The sequence below is a fragment of the Ornithorhynchus anatinus genome, chromosome 12 (assembly GCF_004115215.2).
Source record: "Ornithorhynchus anatinus isolate Pmale09 chromosome 12, mOrnAna1.pri.v4, whole genome shotgun sequence".
NCBI lineage: Eukaryota > Metazoa > Chordata > Mammalia > Monotremata > Ornithorhynchidae > Ornithorhynchus > Ornithorhynchus anatinus.
Window position 1 is genome coordinate 46,920,578 of NC_041739.1, and position 18,218 is coordinate 46,938,795.

Sequence of the window (18,218 nt, forward strand, 5' to 3'; positions counted from 1 at the left end):
TATTATTATTACCATGTAAAAAAAGGCATGATGCTACTAAGCTTCCCAAACTTTGCCTCTGGCTGACCACACAGTTTTCATGTTTCTGCAACTTTTCAATATTTAATAGTGAGGTAACGATGAGTGACAAGTGTTAGTGGTAGATATAATAAGAATTTTTATCAGAAAATATCAGTCATAGTGCTGTTTTCCAACCATCTATTACCTAGCTCATTAATTCCCATTGAATCAATGGTTACTATAATGTGATTTTCCTACAGCACAAGGTCTTTCAAATAGTAGCTTGGCCTAGTAGAAAGAGGACAGGCCTAGGAGTCAGGAGACCTGGCTCTGCCTCTTGCCTGCTATGTGACCTTGGGCAACTCACTTAACTTCTGCCTTAGTTTCCTCATCTAATTCTCCCCCCCCCCCTTAGACTGTGTCTGAATCTGACCTGATTCCAAAATGCTCTAGTTCTCTCATCCCTTTTCAACAGGGACAGGTTGCTGGGTGCAAAGTAGCCATGGAGAACTGCTAATATGAGGAGGAACTGCCTGAAATGGTCACCTGGTTTGGAGATGTGTTCTCCTGTGCTCTGTTTCCTGTATCATCTCCAACCTGGAGAACCCCTAAGCTCCACCTTAGCACCAGAGTCCTCTGGGGGTCTCTGGGGAGATCTGAGATTCCAGGCAGATCTCCCAGTTTTGTTCTGGGCTGGGCAGCTGACCTCTGGAGCTGGGACAAATTTACCCTCTCAATTCAACCAGCCCTGAAAAAATTCACCCAAACGTCAGGAAACCCTGGTTTGGATGGTAGCAATTGGCTGGTTTGAGAGGCAGGCTCCACGTCTGGTTGGATCCACATAGCTCCTTGCTTGCTCTGAGATGGGGCATGCCAAGATAAAATGTTGGCTTAGTAGAAAGAGAACAGGCCTAACAGTTAGGAGACCCAGGTCCTAATCCCGTCTCTGCCACTTGCCTGCTGTGTAATTTCTCTGGGCCTCAGTTCCCCATCGGTAAATTGAGGATTCAATACCTAGTCTCCCTCCTCTTTAGACTGTGGAACAGGGACTGTTCATAATCAGATTGTAGCTAACCAGCACTTAATACAATACTTGGGACATAGTAAGGACTTCACAAATATTATTATTATTTAGAGCAAAGTAGTAGATGAAAACAGAGGAACTTCTGCTCTGATCACACTCTCCCACTCCATCCACTCAAACATTCGTGTTGAGATTTCCTGATTAAAGTTTCAGAGTCAGTGTAGCCAAATTACTTTATCTTTAGGTCAGGTTTCCAACTGCTGACTTCTAACACAGTCTGGTTAGAGGCTGTGAAGCAAGATTCCATTTCTTAGAATTAGAGTCACTGGCCTATTCAAGCTGCACACAGTTCCACTTTCTCAGTGCTGTGGAGCAATGATCTCTCTAAGCCTGGTATGGATTGACATGGATCATTTTCCACACAGTTACCTCGTCCTTGAGTGTGATACCCTAAGAGTTGAGTTTTAAATGAATATGGTAAATCACTTCCTGCTTAGACTCTGAGTCCCATTTGGGCAGGGACTGTATCTTATCTACACCACTGCTCTGCACATATTAAATGCTCAACAAAATGCCATAATTATGATATCATTATTATCACATTCATTTATTTTATATTTACAAACTCAGTATGTAAAAATAAGTAAATAGAACATAGATGTGCATTTGGGCTCTTAAAAAAACAGGATTGCACCTTAGCTTGTTGCTGTGTTTTAGTTTTACATGTGCTTATTCATTTGTTTTTAATGGGCCACAGGTGGAAAGAAAAATGTGCTGGATCCTCTACAATTTCTCCCTACTTATTTCAAGAAATTTCCCTGAAGGCAATTTGGGAAATTTTTGAACTGAGGGGGCAAGAGTGACTTGGTACCAGGCTTGGGGCTCCTGCAAACGTGTGTGGGTGTGTGCATGCATGCGCTTGGGTGTGTGTGTGTGTGTGTGTGTGTGTGTGTGTGTGTGTGTGTGAAATAATAATATTAAATAATAATAATGATGATGATGACATTTGTTAAGCTCTTACTCTGTGCAAAACACTGTTCTAAGCGCTGGGGAGGATACAAGGTGATCAGGTTGTCCCACCTGGGGCTCACATTCTTAATCCCCATTTTACAGATGGGGTAACTGAGGCCCAGAGAAGTGAAGTGACTTGCCCAAAGTCACACAGCTGACAAGTGGCTGAGCCGGGATTTGAACCCATGACCTCTGACTCCCAAGCCCGTGCTCTGCATGTGCGCGTTTGCGTGCGCGCATGCTTGTGTGTGTGTTGGGGGTTGTGAAGAGCAGAGGTTAGGGGAGACCAAATGGGATGAGGATAGCCAGAAGTGTCCCTGAGCTGGGCACTAAGGGGAAAATCTGCTACCTGTTCTTGGACAAGTCATTTAACTTTTCTGTGACTCAGTTTCCTCATCTGTAAAATGTTCACCTGTTCTCTCTCCCCCTTGGACTGTGAGCATGTGTGTGACAACAGTTGTGTCCGATCAGATTATCTTGCAACTATCCCTTGCAATAATAAGTTCATAATTCATAATAAGTTCATAAGTGCTTAGTTCATAATAAGTGCTTAACAAATCCACAATTATTATTAAATGGACACTTGAGAGCCAGGAGGGTGGGGAGTAGCGGGGGCCGAGGTGGGGACTCAAGGAAGCTACCCCGGCCAGTTCTACGTGAGCACAGTGGGGAGGGCAGAAGCAATTTTTTAATGGTATTTCTTAAATGCTTACTATGTGCCAAGGACTTTTCTAAACGCTGGATCCAGAAAATCCAGGCAACCTGAGTTAGAAAAGCATTTCGGAAGGGTGGAAGGGCCGAGCTGGGCACCACAGGCTCCCGACTGCATAGCCCCATCCTCCCGCTGCAGCATGGCCTAGTGGGTAGAGCATGGACCTGGGAGTCAGAAGGTCGTGGGTTCTAATCTCTGTTCCGCCCCTTGTCTGCTGGGTGATTTTGGACAAGTTACTTCACATCTCTGTGACTCACTTCCCTCATCTGTAAAATGGGGATGAAGACTGTGAGCCCCACGTGGGACAACCTGATTACCTTGTATCTCCCCCAGTGCTCAGAACAGTGCTTAGCACATAGTACAGGCTTAACAAATACCATCATCATCATTATTATTGTTCCCTGTGCCTCTGTTCTCTCTTCTACAAAATGGGGATTAGGACTGGGAGCCCCACGTGGGCCAACCCGATTACCTTGTATCTCCCCCAGCGCTTAGATCAGTGCTCGGCATATATTAAGCGCTTAACAAATACCATCATCATTATTATTATTATTCTCTGTGCCTCTGTTACCTCTCCTACAAAATGGGGATTAGGTCTGTGAGCTCTACATGGGACAGGGACCGTGCCCAACTTCATTACCTCGTGTCTGGCTGGCTAGCGTGGCTGGCAGCTAGTAATAATAATATTAATAATGTTGGTATTTGTTAAGCGCGTATTATGTGCCGAGCACTTTCTAAGCACTGGGGTACATACAGGGTAATCAGGTTGTCCCACGTGAGGCTCACAGTCTTAATCCCCATTTGACAGATGAGGTCACTGAGGCACGGAGAGGTTAAGTGACGCCCAAGGTCACACAGCTGAGAGGGATTAGAACCCATGCCCTCTGACTCCAAAGCCCGGCCTCTTTCCACTGAGCCACGCTGCTTCACCAAGTCGTAAGCGCTTAGGACAGTGCTTGGCACCTAGTAAGCGCTTATCAAATGCCATCATCGTTATTACTGATAGCAAATTCATTCAGTCGGTGGTGTTTATGGGGCCCTTAATAGGTGCCAAGCACGGTTCTAAGTGCTGGGTTGGACCATCAGGTTGCCCCATGTAGGGCTCACAGCCTTTCATTCATTCCAATCTGGAGCCCTCACTCTGCGCAGAGCACTGTGCTGAGCGCTTGGAACGGACAATTGGGCAACGGAGAGCGACAAGCCCTGCCCACCAGCGGCCTCGAAAGGCCGTCGTTAGGACGATGACGTTGCCCGTTCCCCGCCCCCGGCGGGCCCGGGTTGGGGTGGCCCGCGGGGGGCGGGGCCGGGCTAGGCGGTGGCTAGCGAGGTCGGGGTGGGGGAGTCTCCTCCGGACGGACCACCCTTCCCCTGGGCCCCGCCAGGCACTAATGCAGCCGCTAACGCAGGCACTAATGCAGCCGCTAATGCAGGCAGACGGGATTCCCCCTCCCGCCCGGGATTGAGCAGCCGAGCTCGGTTCAGCCTCGGAGGTGACGGTAGGATTGATCCCCCGGCCGGCCGGATTTCATTCGTTCGGTCGGTCGGATTTCCCGAGCGCTCACTCTGTGCTAAGCGCCTGGAAAGCCCAGTTCGGCCGGAGAGACGGTCGATCCCTGCCCACGACGAGGTAGAGGACGGAAACGAGCAGTGGGGCGTTGCTCTGGGCCCTTTTCCACCCCCACATGCCCGTTTAGCGCTTAGAGCAGTGCATTGCACAGTCAGAGCTTGACAGATGCCATCATCATCATTATTTGTACTTGTTCTGTTTTCCCCCCTTCCAGACTGTGGGCCCGTTGTTGGCTGGGGATTGTCTCTATCTGTTGCCCTGTTGTGCTTGCCAAGCGCTTAGTACAGTGGTCTGCACACTGTAAGCACTCAATAAATACGAGTGAATGAATGAATTTCAGGGATATCGAGAGATGGCTACGCGTAGTTTTTTTTACAAAGTAAGGAGCAGAATGGCTTTCAGCTAATCCCCAGTAGTTCCCTTATTGTGGCCAACAAGACCATCCTGTTCACTAACGTCATTTCACACCTATTGGACTCCTGCAGGAACTGATGTGTTCCTTAAACTGCTAAGGCCCGGGAAGGACCAGAGGGACGATTGTCATTTTAGAGAGGGAACTGTACTTCATCCTTTCCGGCGTCAAAGCTGAGGGAGAGATTAAAAAATACTGCCCCTCTCCTTAAAAACGGCTCAGAACTAGTATTGGGCGGGGTGGGTAGTTATCGAGTTAGGAATTGAGGCACAGTATTCTCAGGACTCAAGAAACAGGCATGGCCCAAGAAATTCCAATGGAATACGAACACAAGACCCTTCAAGGTTGTGGGCACCAAAGGTAGGGATTTTTCTTTTTACTTTAATACATAATCGATGTATATTTTGCAGTAGGTGACAATTACATGTATAGGTATATGATTTTTATACTGGGTTTGCATCCTCTGAAATGGCAGTTCATCTTTATATTCTGCGCCCCCCCACCCCCTGCTGCCTCTCAGCACTTGTGTATATACCTGTAATTTTATTTAATTTTATTTCTTTATGTTGATGTCTGTTTACTTGCATTGATGTCTGTCTCCCCTCCTCTAGACTGTGAGCTTGTAATGGGCAGGGATTGGCTGTCTTTGTTGTTGTATTATACTTTCTCAAGCACTTAGTACAGTGCTCTGCACACAGTAGGTGCTCAGTAAATACTGAGTGAATGAATGAATGAATATTCTCTAATGGTTAGGTCACAGAACCCTGTAGCCCGAGACTGGTCTGAATGTGTGGCACCATGAGGTGTAGCTGAGCCAAGTTGGGGCATCACTAAACTTCCTAAAGCATGGGCCAGTTAGATCCAACCCCCACCCTGCTTGTCCTACCCTATCCCACCCTCCTCTTCACTACCCAATCCTGCCTTATTGTCCCTTGTCCCACTCTGCTGGGACCTGCCCTCCCCAGCCCTGCTTTCAGGAGGCCCCACAAAAGCCACCTGATCCCCATAGTTTGGCTCAGCTGAACTTCTCTCTCCCTTCCCCTTCACGTGCCCAATTCGCCTATGCCCCTAGGAGCTCAAGCTGAGCTTTAGGAGCTAATAACAATAATAGTAGTAATAAAGGTATTTGTTACGCATTTCTTACGTCCAAGCCTGGATCAGACGTGAAGCAGGTAGAGCTGATATTTAATCCCCATTTTACAGATGAGGAAAGGGAGACACAGAGCAGTCAAATGGCTTGCCGAAGGTCACACTTCATGCAAGTTGCAGAGCCAGGATTAGCACCTGGGTCTCCTGACACTCAGTCCTGTGTCCTTTCCACTATGCTACACTGCCAGGAATCCAAGGGTGCGGTTCTTGGTTTGGCAGAGGAAGGCAGTGACCCCTGGCATGGACAGTGGTTATGGTGTTACCATGCTCACATGATGACCTGGACACACACACACAAGTTCCCGTGACCAGCTGCAGTTTGGGGCACTCAAGCAGATCTGACCTGACAGAGTGCACATAGTTTTTGTGGTCTGTGAAGATGCTGCTCGGTCTGAGAAAGATTCAATTCATATTTATTGAGTGCTTACTGTGTGCAAAGTCCTCAGGTGTGCATGGATCTCTTCAGGCTTCATGTACACTCCTTGCATTTATGAACTTATGTATAGCCCTTCAGCACTTGTATAGCTGTGTACTTCGACCATTCAAATTTCAAATGTCTCTGCCATTAGAATGCAAATTCCTTGTGGGTATCAGATGTGTCTCTTCTTTATTCAGTATTACCCACTGCCCCACGTGGGCACTTGGTAAATGCAGCTATTTTTTTAATGGTATTTGTTAAGCGCTCGCTATGTGCCAGGCACTGTATTGAGCGCTGGGGTAGATACAAGCTATTCAGTTTGGACACGGTCCCTGCCCATATAGGGCTCCGAGTCTTAATCCACATTTTATGAATAAGGTCACTGAGGGTCAGAGAAGCTAGGTGTCTTGCCCAAGATCCCACAGCAGACGAGTGGGGGATCTGGATTAGAAACCAGGTCCTTCTGACTCCCAGTCCCATGCTCTATTCACTAGGCCATGCTGCTTCTCATTACTTCTACTGCTGCTTCTACTAGTATGACTTCTTCCCGGCTAGACTACTGTGTCAGCCTTCTCTCTGACCTCCCTTCCTCCTCTCTCGCCCCGCTCCGGTCTATTCTTCACTCCGCTGCCCGGCTCATCTTCCTGCAGAAACGATCTGGGCATGTCACTCCCCTTCTTAAACAACTCCAGTGGTTGCCTATCGACCTCCGCTCCAAACAAAAACTCCTCACTCTAGGCTTCAAGGCTCTCCATCACCTTGCCCCTTCCTACCTCTCCTCCCTTCTCTCTTTCTACCGCCCACCCCGCACGCTCCGCTCCTCTGCCGCCCACCTCCTCGCCGTCCCTCGGTCTCGCCTATCCCGCCGTCGACCCCCGGGTCACGTCCTCCCGCGGTCCTGGAACGCCCTCCCTCCTCACCTCCGCCAAACTGATTCTCTTTCCCTCTTCAAAACCTTACTTAAAAATCACCTCCTCCAAGAGGCCTTCCCAGACTGAGCTCCTCTTCCCCCTCTACTCCCTCTGCCATCCCCCCTTTACCTCTCCGCAGCTAAAGCCTCATTTTCCCCTTTTCCCTCTGCTCCTCCACCTCTCCCTTCCCATCCCCACAGCACTGTACCCGTCCGCTCAACTGTATATATTTTCGTTACCCTATTTATTTTGTTAATGAATTGTACATCTCCTTGATTCTATTTAGTTGCCATTGTTTTTACGAGATGTTCTTCCCCTTGACGCTGTTTAGTGCCATTGTTCTTGTCTGTCCGTCTCCCCCGATTAGACTGTAAGCCCGTCAAACGGCAGGGACTGTCTCTATCTGTTGCCGACTTGTTCATCCCAAGCGCTTAGTACAGTGCTCTGCACATAGTAAGCGCTCAATAAATACTATTGAATGAATGAATTGTCTTTTGCCACTGAGACGTCTCCGACCCATAGTGACACCGTGGATACATCTCTCCCAGAACGCCCCACCTCCCTATGAAATCATTGGGATAGTGGATCCATAGAGTTTTCTCGGGAAAGATACGGATACCTTTGCGTCCTTCCACGCGGTAAACTTGAGTCTCCGCCTTCGACTCGTTCCCATGCCGCTGCTGCCCAGCATGGAGGAGTTTTGACTTGTAGCAGATTGCCTTCCACTCGCTTGCCACTGCCCAAGCTAGGAATGGAATGGGCAGGCCTCTGCTTGGCTCTCGCTCCTGTAGTAGAGATTGGTAGAGTACAGGAAAATCTCTAGGTGTGACCCTGAAAGACTTCTGCTACTATTCAGATTAAAAGAATTGTTCAATCAGTGGTGCTTACTGAGCACTTACTATGTGCAGAGCACTGTACTGAGTACTAGCGTGTGTTTATGGCTTGTGAAGCCCTATGAAGCCCAAGCAAGATGACCGTTGAAACTGTATGCTTGAATTACCCCAGGACAAAGTTAATTTGGGGAGATTGTCTGAATCCCTACAGAAAAAAACCCATGTAAAGTGAGGAAGACGTATTCTGAGAGATTTATAGTAGTAGTTCCTGGAGGATAGGGATCGTGTCTACCAATTCTACTGTGTTGTACTCTCCCAAGCATTTACACACAGGGACTGCTCAATAAATTCTATTGATTGATTGATGTGTGCAGAATAATGTTTTAGAAAGATGATCCAGACAACAGAGTGAAGTATAGACTGGGGAGAGTTTGGAGGTGGGGAGACCAGTGAGGAGGCTGAGGAGCCCAGCTGAGTAGTACAGAGAATAGAAGCTATGGGAGCAGGTGAGCTTCATGAGAGGAAGAGTATAAAGTGAGATGAAAATGGGATCCAGAACAGACCCTCGGGGCCACTCAGAATTAGGGGTTGAGGGGTGGAAGAAGAGCCTGAGGAAGAGAGACCAGAGGAGTAGGAGGAAAACTGGGAGAGACCTGCCTTGGTGAAACCAAGGTTATAATAGTAATTATGATATTTGTGAAGTGTAGACTGTGTGCCAAGCACTGTACTAAGCCCTGGGGTAGATATAAGATATCAAGACAGTCACAGTCCCTGACCCACATGTAGGTTGCTGTCTAAATAGAAGGGAGACTAGATATTGAATCCCCATTTTACAGATGAGGATACTAAAACACGTCCTGCGGCAGGCCCATAAGGGGCTTAACCAGGCAGAGGGAGTGGTCTTCAGTGACAACCATGCTTGAGAAGTCAAGGAGTTTCTAGTTGGCGATCTGTCCTTCTCATCTAAGAGTAATTGGGCTTGACTTGCAGCTAGAGGGTCCAAGAGAGAAGTGGGCTAGACAACAGAAACTGGTATGGTTACTTCAGAGTCTGTCTACCTCATTAGGTTGTAAGCTCCTTGAGGGCAGGGAGTATGTCTGCTAATTCTGTTATCTTCTCCCAAACACAGTAGATAGATACTCAATAAAAATTGATCGAATGATTGACTGGGAGGCTTAAGAAATAGTGGGGAAGCTCCCTTGAATGGAATGGTTTCTCATGTTCGGTCTTCTAAGTAAAACCTGGGGTAGGGGCATAAAAGCATTTTCAAAAAGTCGATAAGAGAATGACCCTGCAGAGGTCAAATGCTTAAAAGCATGTTCGAGTAACAGCTGCAGGGCATGGGCTAAAGTTTCTTTAGTCCATAAGCAAACTAACCCCAGCCAAGCAACAGTTCAGCCATCCAAGTGGCCCAAAGTAAACAAAACTTTGTCATGTCATTTCTGTTGCAGCAAAACCCCAAAGACTTGCTCTTGGAGTCTGTTGGGGCATTAGGGATTTGCCAAGATATTTTTTTAAAAGCCTTGCAGTTTTCTAACAGTGAGCTCGCTTCTCATTTTGCAATTCCTCAGGGAAATAGACTTGAGAAAAATGGGGAGGAAAGGAATCTCCCCTCTTTGTTCTTTCTTCCAAATTTTACTCCCACAGTGCAGCTGCTTGTGCTCTGCTCTCTTCCTTCTCCTCTTCCTCTTTTTCCTCCCCCTCCTCTTCCTCACTCTCTGAGACCAGATAGGATATCAGTGAGAAGGGCGCAACTTGGGGACGGCTACATGGGTCACAGAATCTCAGGAGTTTGGCCCATCAGCTGTTCATAATAATCCAGGTCCTTTTTAAACACTTACTCTGTACCAAGCACTGTATTAAGCACTAGGGAAGATACAAGATAATCAGGTTGGACACAATCCCTTTTCTCACATAGGGCTCACATTCTGAGGAGTAGGATTTAATTCCCACATTTCAGAGGAATCCCTGGTTTACAGATGAACTCTTGGCCTGCCTCAGCCAGTGCTGGATGCCATGCAAGCATGTTGTGTAAAAAGTCCCTATGTTAGATCCTGGGTTCTAGTCCCGGCTTTGCCTCCCACCTATTGTGTGACCTCGGGCAAGTCACTTAACTTCATTCTGCCTCAGTTGTCTTATCTGTAAAATGGGGATTCAGTAGAAGCAGCATGACTTAGTGGAAAGAGCACGGTCTTGGGAGTAAGAGGTCATGGGTTCTAATCTCGGCTCTGCAACTTGTCAGCCGCGTGACCTGGGGCAAGTCACTTAACTTCTCTGTGCCTCAGTTACACTATCTGTAAAATGGGGCTGAAGACTGTGAGCAACACATGGAACAACGTGATTACCCTATATCTACCTCAGTATCTACCTTAACAAATGCAAACATTATTATTATTATTACCTATTCTTCCTCCCCCTTAGACTGTGAACCCGATCAGGAACTGTCTGACCTCATTATCTTGTACCCGCGCAAATGTCGGAACCAGAATTAAAACCATGATACTCTGCCTTCCAGTCCCTTGCTCTTTCCACTAGCCCTTGCTGCTTCATTGTATTATAACTGCATTATTAGATTACATTCGGCCAAGTGCTCAGTACACTGGTGCTCAATATATTCTATTGAAGACAGGTTAAATGCTCCTTTACTTCATCTTTTAGTAGTTCAAATGTAGTGAGGACTAAAATATTTGCCTGCCCAGCTGAGGTGACTGTAACTCACTCATTTGGTTTAATATTAGAATGATGGGCTAAAATTTTTCACTAGATGTCACTATTTCTTAATGTATAATACACTAATTATTAATCCAAAAGTACCCCATTTCATACATGCTGTAGATAATTATGGAAAGCAGCGAGGATCTTAAAGCCTTTCTGAAATCCCACCTATTTCTGTAGGCTTTTCCTAATTAATTTTTATTGTCCCCAGTCATGTTCTTCAACTACCAACTAAACACTTAAGCCCTCTACTATTTAAGAAGTTACTCCTTTTTATGGTATTTGTTAAGCTTTGGAGCAGATACAAGTTAATCAGGTTGGACACAGTCCCTGTCCCACATAGGGCTCGTAATCTCAAGACCCATTTTACAGATGTGGTAACTGCAGCACAGAGAAGTTAAGTGACTTGCCCAAGCTCACGCAGCAGATGAATGATGGATTTGGGATTACTTATAGACTTCTACCTCTTCTAACCTCAAACCCCCTTTCCTCTCTCCCTCTACCCCTGACACATCTCTTGCTCCTTATGATCTGGCCATGTACTTTATTGATAAAATTGAAACCTTCAAGTGTGAGCTCCCCTTCTCGTCTCTAGTCACTCCCTCCTCCTTCCCCCTCTTTGACTTTCCCATTTTTCCAAGCAGTGTCTCAAAAGATTTCCCTCCTCTTCACAAAACTCTACTCCATCCACAGTACCTCCGGCCTCATCTTGTCACACGTTATCAAATCACTTGCCACCTCCCTCCCTGACCAACAGCTTCAGCTACTCACTTTCTCTTCCCCACTACTTTTAATCCTGCTCATGTATCCCCACCCTAAAAACCCTCCTTTAACCCCACAGCTCCCTCCATTTATTGCCCCATTCTCCCTCCTATCATTCCTCTCCAAACTCCTTGAGAGAACTGTATCTGCTGCTTCCACTTCCTCTTCTCCAATCCTCACCTGAACCCCCTCTAAATCTGGTTTTCTCCCCCTTCACCCCATGGAAACTGCCCTCTCTGAAGTCACCGATGGCCTTTTTGCCAAATCCAATGGCCTCTGATCCATCCTAATCCTCCTCGAACTCTCAGCTTCCTTTAACATTGCAGACCACCTCCTTTTCCTGTAAACATTATCTAACCTCGGCTTCACAAACACTGTCCTCTCCCGGTTCTCCACCTGTCTCTCTGATTACTATCTTTCTCAGGTTCCTCTTCTGCCTCCCACCCTTTAACAAATGAGAGTTCCTCAAGGCTCAGGTCTGAGTCCCCGTCTAATTTCTCTCTACTCATTTGTTCCCATGGCTTCAAGTACCATTTCTACATGGATGATTCCCAAATCTACCTCTCTAGCCCTGACCTCTCTCCCTCTCTGTAGTCTTGTATCTCCTCCTACCTTCAGAACATTGGTACTTGAATGTCCCGCCAATAACACAAACTTAACATGGCCAAATCAGAGTTCCTCATCTTCCCACCCAAACCCTGTCTTCTCCCTGCCTTTCCCATCCCAGTAAACAGCACCATGATCCTCTCTGTCTCATAAACCTGTAACTTTGTCATTGAGTCATCTCTCTCATTCAACTCACATATTCAGTCTGTCACCAAATCCTCTCCTATCTTCACAACATCTCTAAAAATCTGCCCTTTCCTCTCCATCCAAACTGCAAACTGCTATACTGCTGCAAGCACTTACCATATCCTACTTTGACTTAGTAGTCATCAGCCTCTTTGCTCACCTCCCTACCTCCTGGCCCTAATCTCTCTTTGCCCATACTTCACTCTGCTACCCCGATCATTTTTCTAAAAAATAGTTCAGCTCATGTTTCCCCTATCCTCAGAAACCTCAGGTGATTGCCCATCCATCTCCACATGAAACAGAAACTCCTCACTATTGACTTTAAAGCACTTAATCAGCTTGCCCCCTACTGCCTTACCACTTTGATCTCCTACCTCAACCCAGTCCACGCATCTCATTTCTCTAATGCCAACCTACTTGCTAACTTCAATTTTGTCTAACTTACCGCTGACCCCTTGCCCGTGTCCTACATCTGACCTGGAACTCCCTCCCCCTTCAGACACAACCAGAGATCTTCAAAGTCAACTTGCAGTTGAATGCTGTTGTTGAATTCTGCCGCCCAGGCAGAAAATTATTCTAAACATGCAAGCGGGGATGAAAGAAGACTCAACATGTCCATCATGGCCTTTGAAAGACTGTCAAACAAGGGGTATTTTCAACACAGCATCAGACTTCAAGCCTGCTGAAATATTATAGAGGAATCAGGCAGCGGTACAAGCTGATTTTTACCAGAGATGTCATATCTGAATTCTAGATCCTTTTTAGCAGCACCATAATATGCAGATTAACATCAAATGGCAAACAGTGAGGTCAGTCAGCATGCTGTCAGTCTTCTATTAGTGTCTCAGTGGGTACAGTTGTGGTATTTGTGAAGCACTTTTACTATGTGCCAAGTGCTACCACTCCCAGTGAGGAGTAGCATAGAGAAGATAAACACCACAGCATGCTTCAAGTCAGGCACCTTTAATCCCATTTCCTCCCGGGAGGGCTCAGCACACAACCACCCATCTGGGCACAGAACGAACTGCGGACAAAGCGTTCTGCGGAACGAACGGTTTATATACTGGGCCCAGGCCGCTGACACTCACCTGGTTTTTAACACATCCTTTCCTTTGCATAAGCCCACCCCTGCCTGATCCAGGCTGCTCCCCTTGGTCCTCCCAAAGATGCTCCCACATGAGTGACCCCCATTAGTCCCCTTGCTGTCCGTCATGTTCCTGGGCCTCTCGTTGGCGGTTGAGCATGAAGTTGGCATCCCTGGAGACAGTGGTCTCTCTTCATTGCTCTTAATCCCTCCTCCAACGGTCCATTGATTCCCCCGCCTCTTGGCCTGATCCTCCATCTTAGAGCCATGTGGTCTGGCATTGTATGTGTGTGGGGGGATGTCCCCTCTCTGCACTGCAGGACCACCTTGGACCTTGGGGGAACAAGGCGCTTGAATCTCCCTCCCCTCATCTCAGCAGAGCTCAACCCAGGTGGTGGTTTGGAGCCAGGGAGGGGAAGGAACAAAGAGGAAGAACCGCCTTTGGGCGGGGATGCCACGAGACAGCAAAGGCTCCGTACATGGGGCTCTGTGTTGGAGACCAGGCGGAGCTCACCTCTTTGACCCAGAGCACAAGCCTGAGAAGGGGAAGGGTAACACTAAGCACTGTACTAAGCATGAGGTAGATACAAGATAACAGGTCAGACACAGTCCCTGTCCCACATGGAGCTCACAGTCTAAGTAGGAGGGAGAACAGGTATTTAATCCTTATTTTACCCTCGAAGGAATTGAAGCATAGAGAAGTGAAGTGACTTACCAAGGTCACACAAAAGGTGAGTGGCAGAGCTGGAATTAGAACCCAACTCCTTTGACTCCCAGGCCTGTGCTCTGTCCCCTAGGCCATGCTGAGTGCATTCCCTTTAGTTTTCCGAGAAGATCGTTGTCTGGAATTGGCAGCTGCATTATTTCAACAGCAGTGCTCTGGTTAATAAATGGGTGAGGTGTCTTGTTTTTGAAGCATCCACAATCAAGAGAAACATTGTTTCCAAAATGATATGTCTGATGGTGACTATAAGAGGAGGTAATAGAATTGACTCTGTTTCTGGTGACATGGCATCAATTTTCTTCAAAAATGCCAGGGAAGCAGAGTAAGAAAGTGGATTTCTCGGGAACTAAAGTCCTACACTTTATTTGGTAGAAAGGAGGAGAAGATGTTGCAAAATAAGTATTAAAATAATAACAAAATGGTATTTCTGTGCACTGACTGTGCTAAGCACTGAGGTAGTTACAGTCCCTGTCGCACATGAGATTCACTGTCCAAGGAGGTGGAGGGAACAAGTATTTGCTCCAGTCCCCATTTTACAGATGAGGAAACTGATTTGGAGAGAAGTAAAATGACTTGCTCAAGGTCACATAGCAGAAAAGTGATGGACCCAGGATTAGAACCCAGGATTTGTGACTCCCAGAACCGTGTCCTTTCCGCTAGGCGACAGTGCTGTGGAAGGGAGAAATCAGATTTACTACTGGGATCTTACTCCAAAGTCTTGGAAATACTTAAACAGAATTAGTCCATTTGACAGTGATGAGTCTGGCACTAGGTTATGAAAATAAATAAAAGGAAATGAGAAGTGGCATGGCCTAATGGGTAGAACAAGGACCTGAGTTCTAATTCCTGCTCTGCCACTTGTCTACTGTATGACCTTGAGCAAGTCACTTAACTTCTCTGTGCTTCAGTTATCTCACCTGTAAAATGGGGATTAAGACTGGGAACCCCATGTAGAAGGTGGACTGTGTCCAACCTAATTATAGTATATCTACCCCAGCGCTTAGTAAAGTGTCTGGCACATAGTAAGTGCTTAACACATATCATAAAAAAAAATAGATCAGGGACCAAAGGCTCTTTCAGCAAAATCGTTTTAAGATGGAGGTAATATGTATGGCATATGAGGACAAGAGGAAAAAAGGGTGAGACATTAGAACCTTTTCTGGCTTCTGTGAAATCTGCCTTGCCAATGTGGTCTTAATCTGAATAACGTGGGAATGGGGAAATTGACATCACTAAGGGAAATATATCTTTTATTTTATGTTACATTTTTGGGTTAAGTGCATTTTTCTGTTTATTATTGAAAACTAATTTTTGTTCTTGTCATGTTGGTCTTAGTTTACAGGTTATGGAAAATGAAGATAATACAGCTGACAGCAAAAATCTCCAACCAGCAACTACAGTGATAAAAAGCATTACCTCATTTACTCAAACGATACAGGTAGTTTTCATTCTTCACATATAGTTTCTTCCCTGCTCATGCTAATACTTTTGTTCCTCGTGTGTATAAATATTTTAGGAATGCCTAAAATAATTGGATAATACTATTACTAGTAATACAGTGGTCTTTGTTAAGTGCTTACTATGTGGGAAGCACTGTCCTAAGCACTGGAGTAGATACAATATAATCAGATCACGTGCAATCCCTGTTACATCCGGGGTTCTCAGTTTAAGGAGGAAGGGAAGGGAACATAGGATTTTCTCTTCCAAATCAACCATGATCAGGTTTGTTTTCTACAAAGGGGAATGTGGGGAGAGATGACCATTTTTATCATTATTGTCTAAGTCAAATTCAGAGAGGGATTAAATCTACTACCTTCTGAAACAAGTCTTGCACAGGGTAATGGAAATGAGCAAAGCTATAAAATACAGTGTTAAACACATCAAAAAGAGAGCATATGCTTCAAATGTGAATTTCTGAAAATGGTTCATTGTTTTTACTCAGGGGACAGCCTCTGCAGACCCCAAAGGGGTAGAAGGAAATGAACAAACGGAACAAAGTGCTGTGGTCAACAGTGGAGAGCAGCAGCTCCCAGACCCACAGACGGAACCCCAGCCCTTGGGGAAACTGAGGCAGATATGTGCTTGTCCGCCCCATGGTATACTGGATCTGATAATCACAAATGGTACGTAAAGGGCGGAAGATACTGAGCATCACTGCTGCTTCGGAATCAGAACAGGGCTTAATTGGCTGGATAATAGTTGAAAATAATTCTCTAAACTTGTCAGGTGGTGATGGGTTTATTACTCTTAGCCTGTCAAATCAAGCTTTAAGCAGATCAGTAAAGCAGTGTTGAAGTGGCTTGGCTTTGACGTGGGTGTGGAGTTTTTTATGAACCGGGAGTTACTTTGATCCAAGGTATAGACTCAGCAGGCTCCTTTTAATGCCTGAGAGAGAGCTGAAAAGTGAAACAGAATACACATCTGGCACCAGAGATGTTTTGGCTGAAATTAGGTCACAGTCTTTAGTGTCTGATTCAGACCGTTAATTGGATTCAGACAAAATCACAAACCCTGTAACTTGTTTTAGCGGGCCTAGGGAAAAAAGGTTGGGAAATGCACATTCAGCTGCTAGGCAACAGGAAGGATCCAGGCCTCCCTTGGTTCAGTTCAGTTAGACTAGCTTATTACAGAGTAAAACATCTACAGCAAGCAACAAGTCTGTTGGCCTATTTCAGAAGCACTTGGACAAGAGTTCGGGAAATCTGAGATTTAGGAAATAATCTTGTCCTGCAGCCTTTATCCACTGTGGTTTTGGGTTAGTCAGATTGATAGTGACAGGTGTGAACTCATCCCTCTTACTCTTCAGAGCTTCTGGGCTCCCGACTTGGACTACCCGCTCTGTTTTTCACTAATACACCGCCATGTAGTCAATCAGTCAATCATATTTGTTGAGCGCTTGCTGTGTGCAGAGCACTGCACTAAGTGTTTGGGAGAGTACCATATAATAATGTAACAGACACATTCCCTGCTCACAGTGAGCTTAAAGTTTATAGGGGGAGAGAGATATTAATATAAATAAATAACATTACAGATACATACATAAGTGCTGTGGGGCTGAGAGGGGGATGAATAAAGGGACCAAGTCAAAGTAATGCAGAAGGGATTGAGAGAAGAGGAAAGGAGGACTTGTTAGGGAAGGTCTCTTGGAGGAGATGTGCCTTCACTTTGGGGAAATAATAATAATAATTATATTTGTTAAGCACTTACTGTGTACCAAGCACTGTTCTTAATGCTGGGGTATATACACGTTAGTCAGGTTGGACACAGTCCTTATCCCACACAGGGCTCACACTCTTCATCCCCATTTTGCAGATGAGATAACTGAGGCCTAGAAAAGTGAGGTGACTTGCCCAAGGTCATGCAGCAGATTTATGGCAGAGCCAGAATTAGAGCCCAAGCCCTCTGGTCCAGGCCCATGCTCTATTCACTAAGCCACGCTACTTGGGGAAGGTTAAGTGGTTTGCCCAAGTCCACACAGAAGTTGGGTGGCAGAGCTGGGATTATAACCTGGGACCTCTGATTTGCAGAACCACAGCTCTCCCTCTACACCATACCCAGCATGTACCCTCATGTACCCAAGCTGCAAACCATCGTTAATTCTTCCAAGGACATACATTTAGCCTCTTAGCATTCAACTAGATGGATAGTTTGTAATGACTGAGATGAAAAGAAAATGATCTTTAAAACATTTATGAATACAGTGCAGCACATCACCCATCCCAATTAATACAGGCTCTTGGTCCAAGAAATTAGGATGTGATCAACTACAGATTTTTTTTTAAAGTTAAAATGCCGACAGTTGTAACTACCACACATTTGCATGCTGGAAGGTTAAAGAGACTCTATAAGGCCACTTGTCGCACAGCATTATTTACAGACTTTTATTTCCCTGACTTTTATACAGTTACCATGGTGGTTTTGTTGTGGGCTGTCATCTGGTCCATTACTGGCCGTGAATGTCTACCTGGTGGAAACCTATTTGGAATTTTACTCATGTTCTATTGTGCTGTCATTGGAGGTAAACTTTTGGGACTCATTAAATTCCCTTCATTGCCTCCACTACCTCCTCTTCTTGGTAAGTGCAAAACCACTCCATATTTCTCC

At 45.9% G+C, this 18,218-nt stretch overlaps 1 protein-coding gene across 3 annotated transcripts in view; it reads left to right on the forward strand.

Annotated features, from left to right (window-relative positions):
- The first annotated feature begins 4,073 nt into the window (after positions 1-4,073).
- The window catches only part of SLC9B2 (solute carrier family 9 member B2), a 62,682-nt gene continuing 48,537 nt past the window's right edge, over positions 4,074-18,218 (forward strand). For 2 of the 3 annotated variants that reach the window (XM_029076599.2, XM_029076601.2), the window contains exons 1-4: positions 4,582-5,086; positions 15,450-15,552; positions 16,057-16,237; positions 18,019-18,189. In XM_029076599.2, coding sequence (XP_028932432.1) covers positions 5,025-5,086; positions 15,450-15,552; positions 16,057-16,237; positions 18,019-18,189 — 517 coding nt within the window. In that variant the 5' untranslated portion in view covers positions 4,582-5,024. Of the gene's footprint in view, positions 4,244-4,581; positions 5,087-15,449; positions 15,553-16,056; positions 16,238-18,018; positions 18,190-18,218 lie in introns of those variants that run through there. The other variant, XM_029076600.2, reaches the window with a different exon arrangement.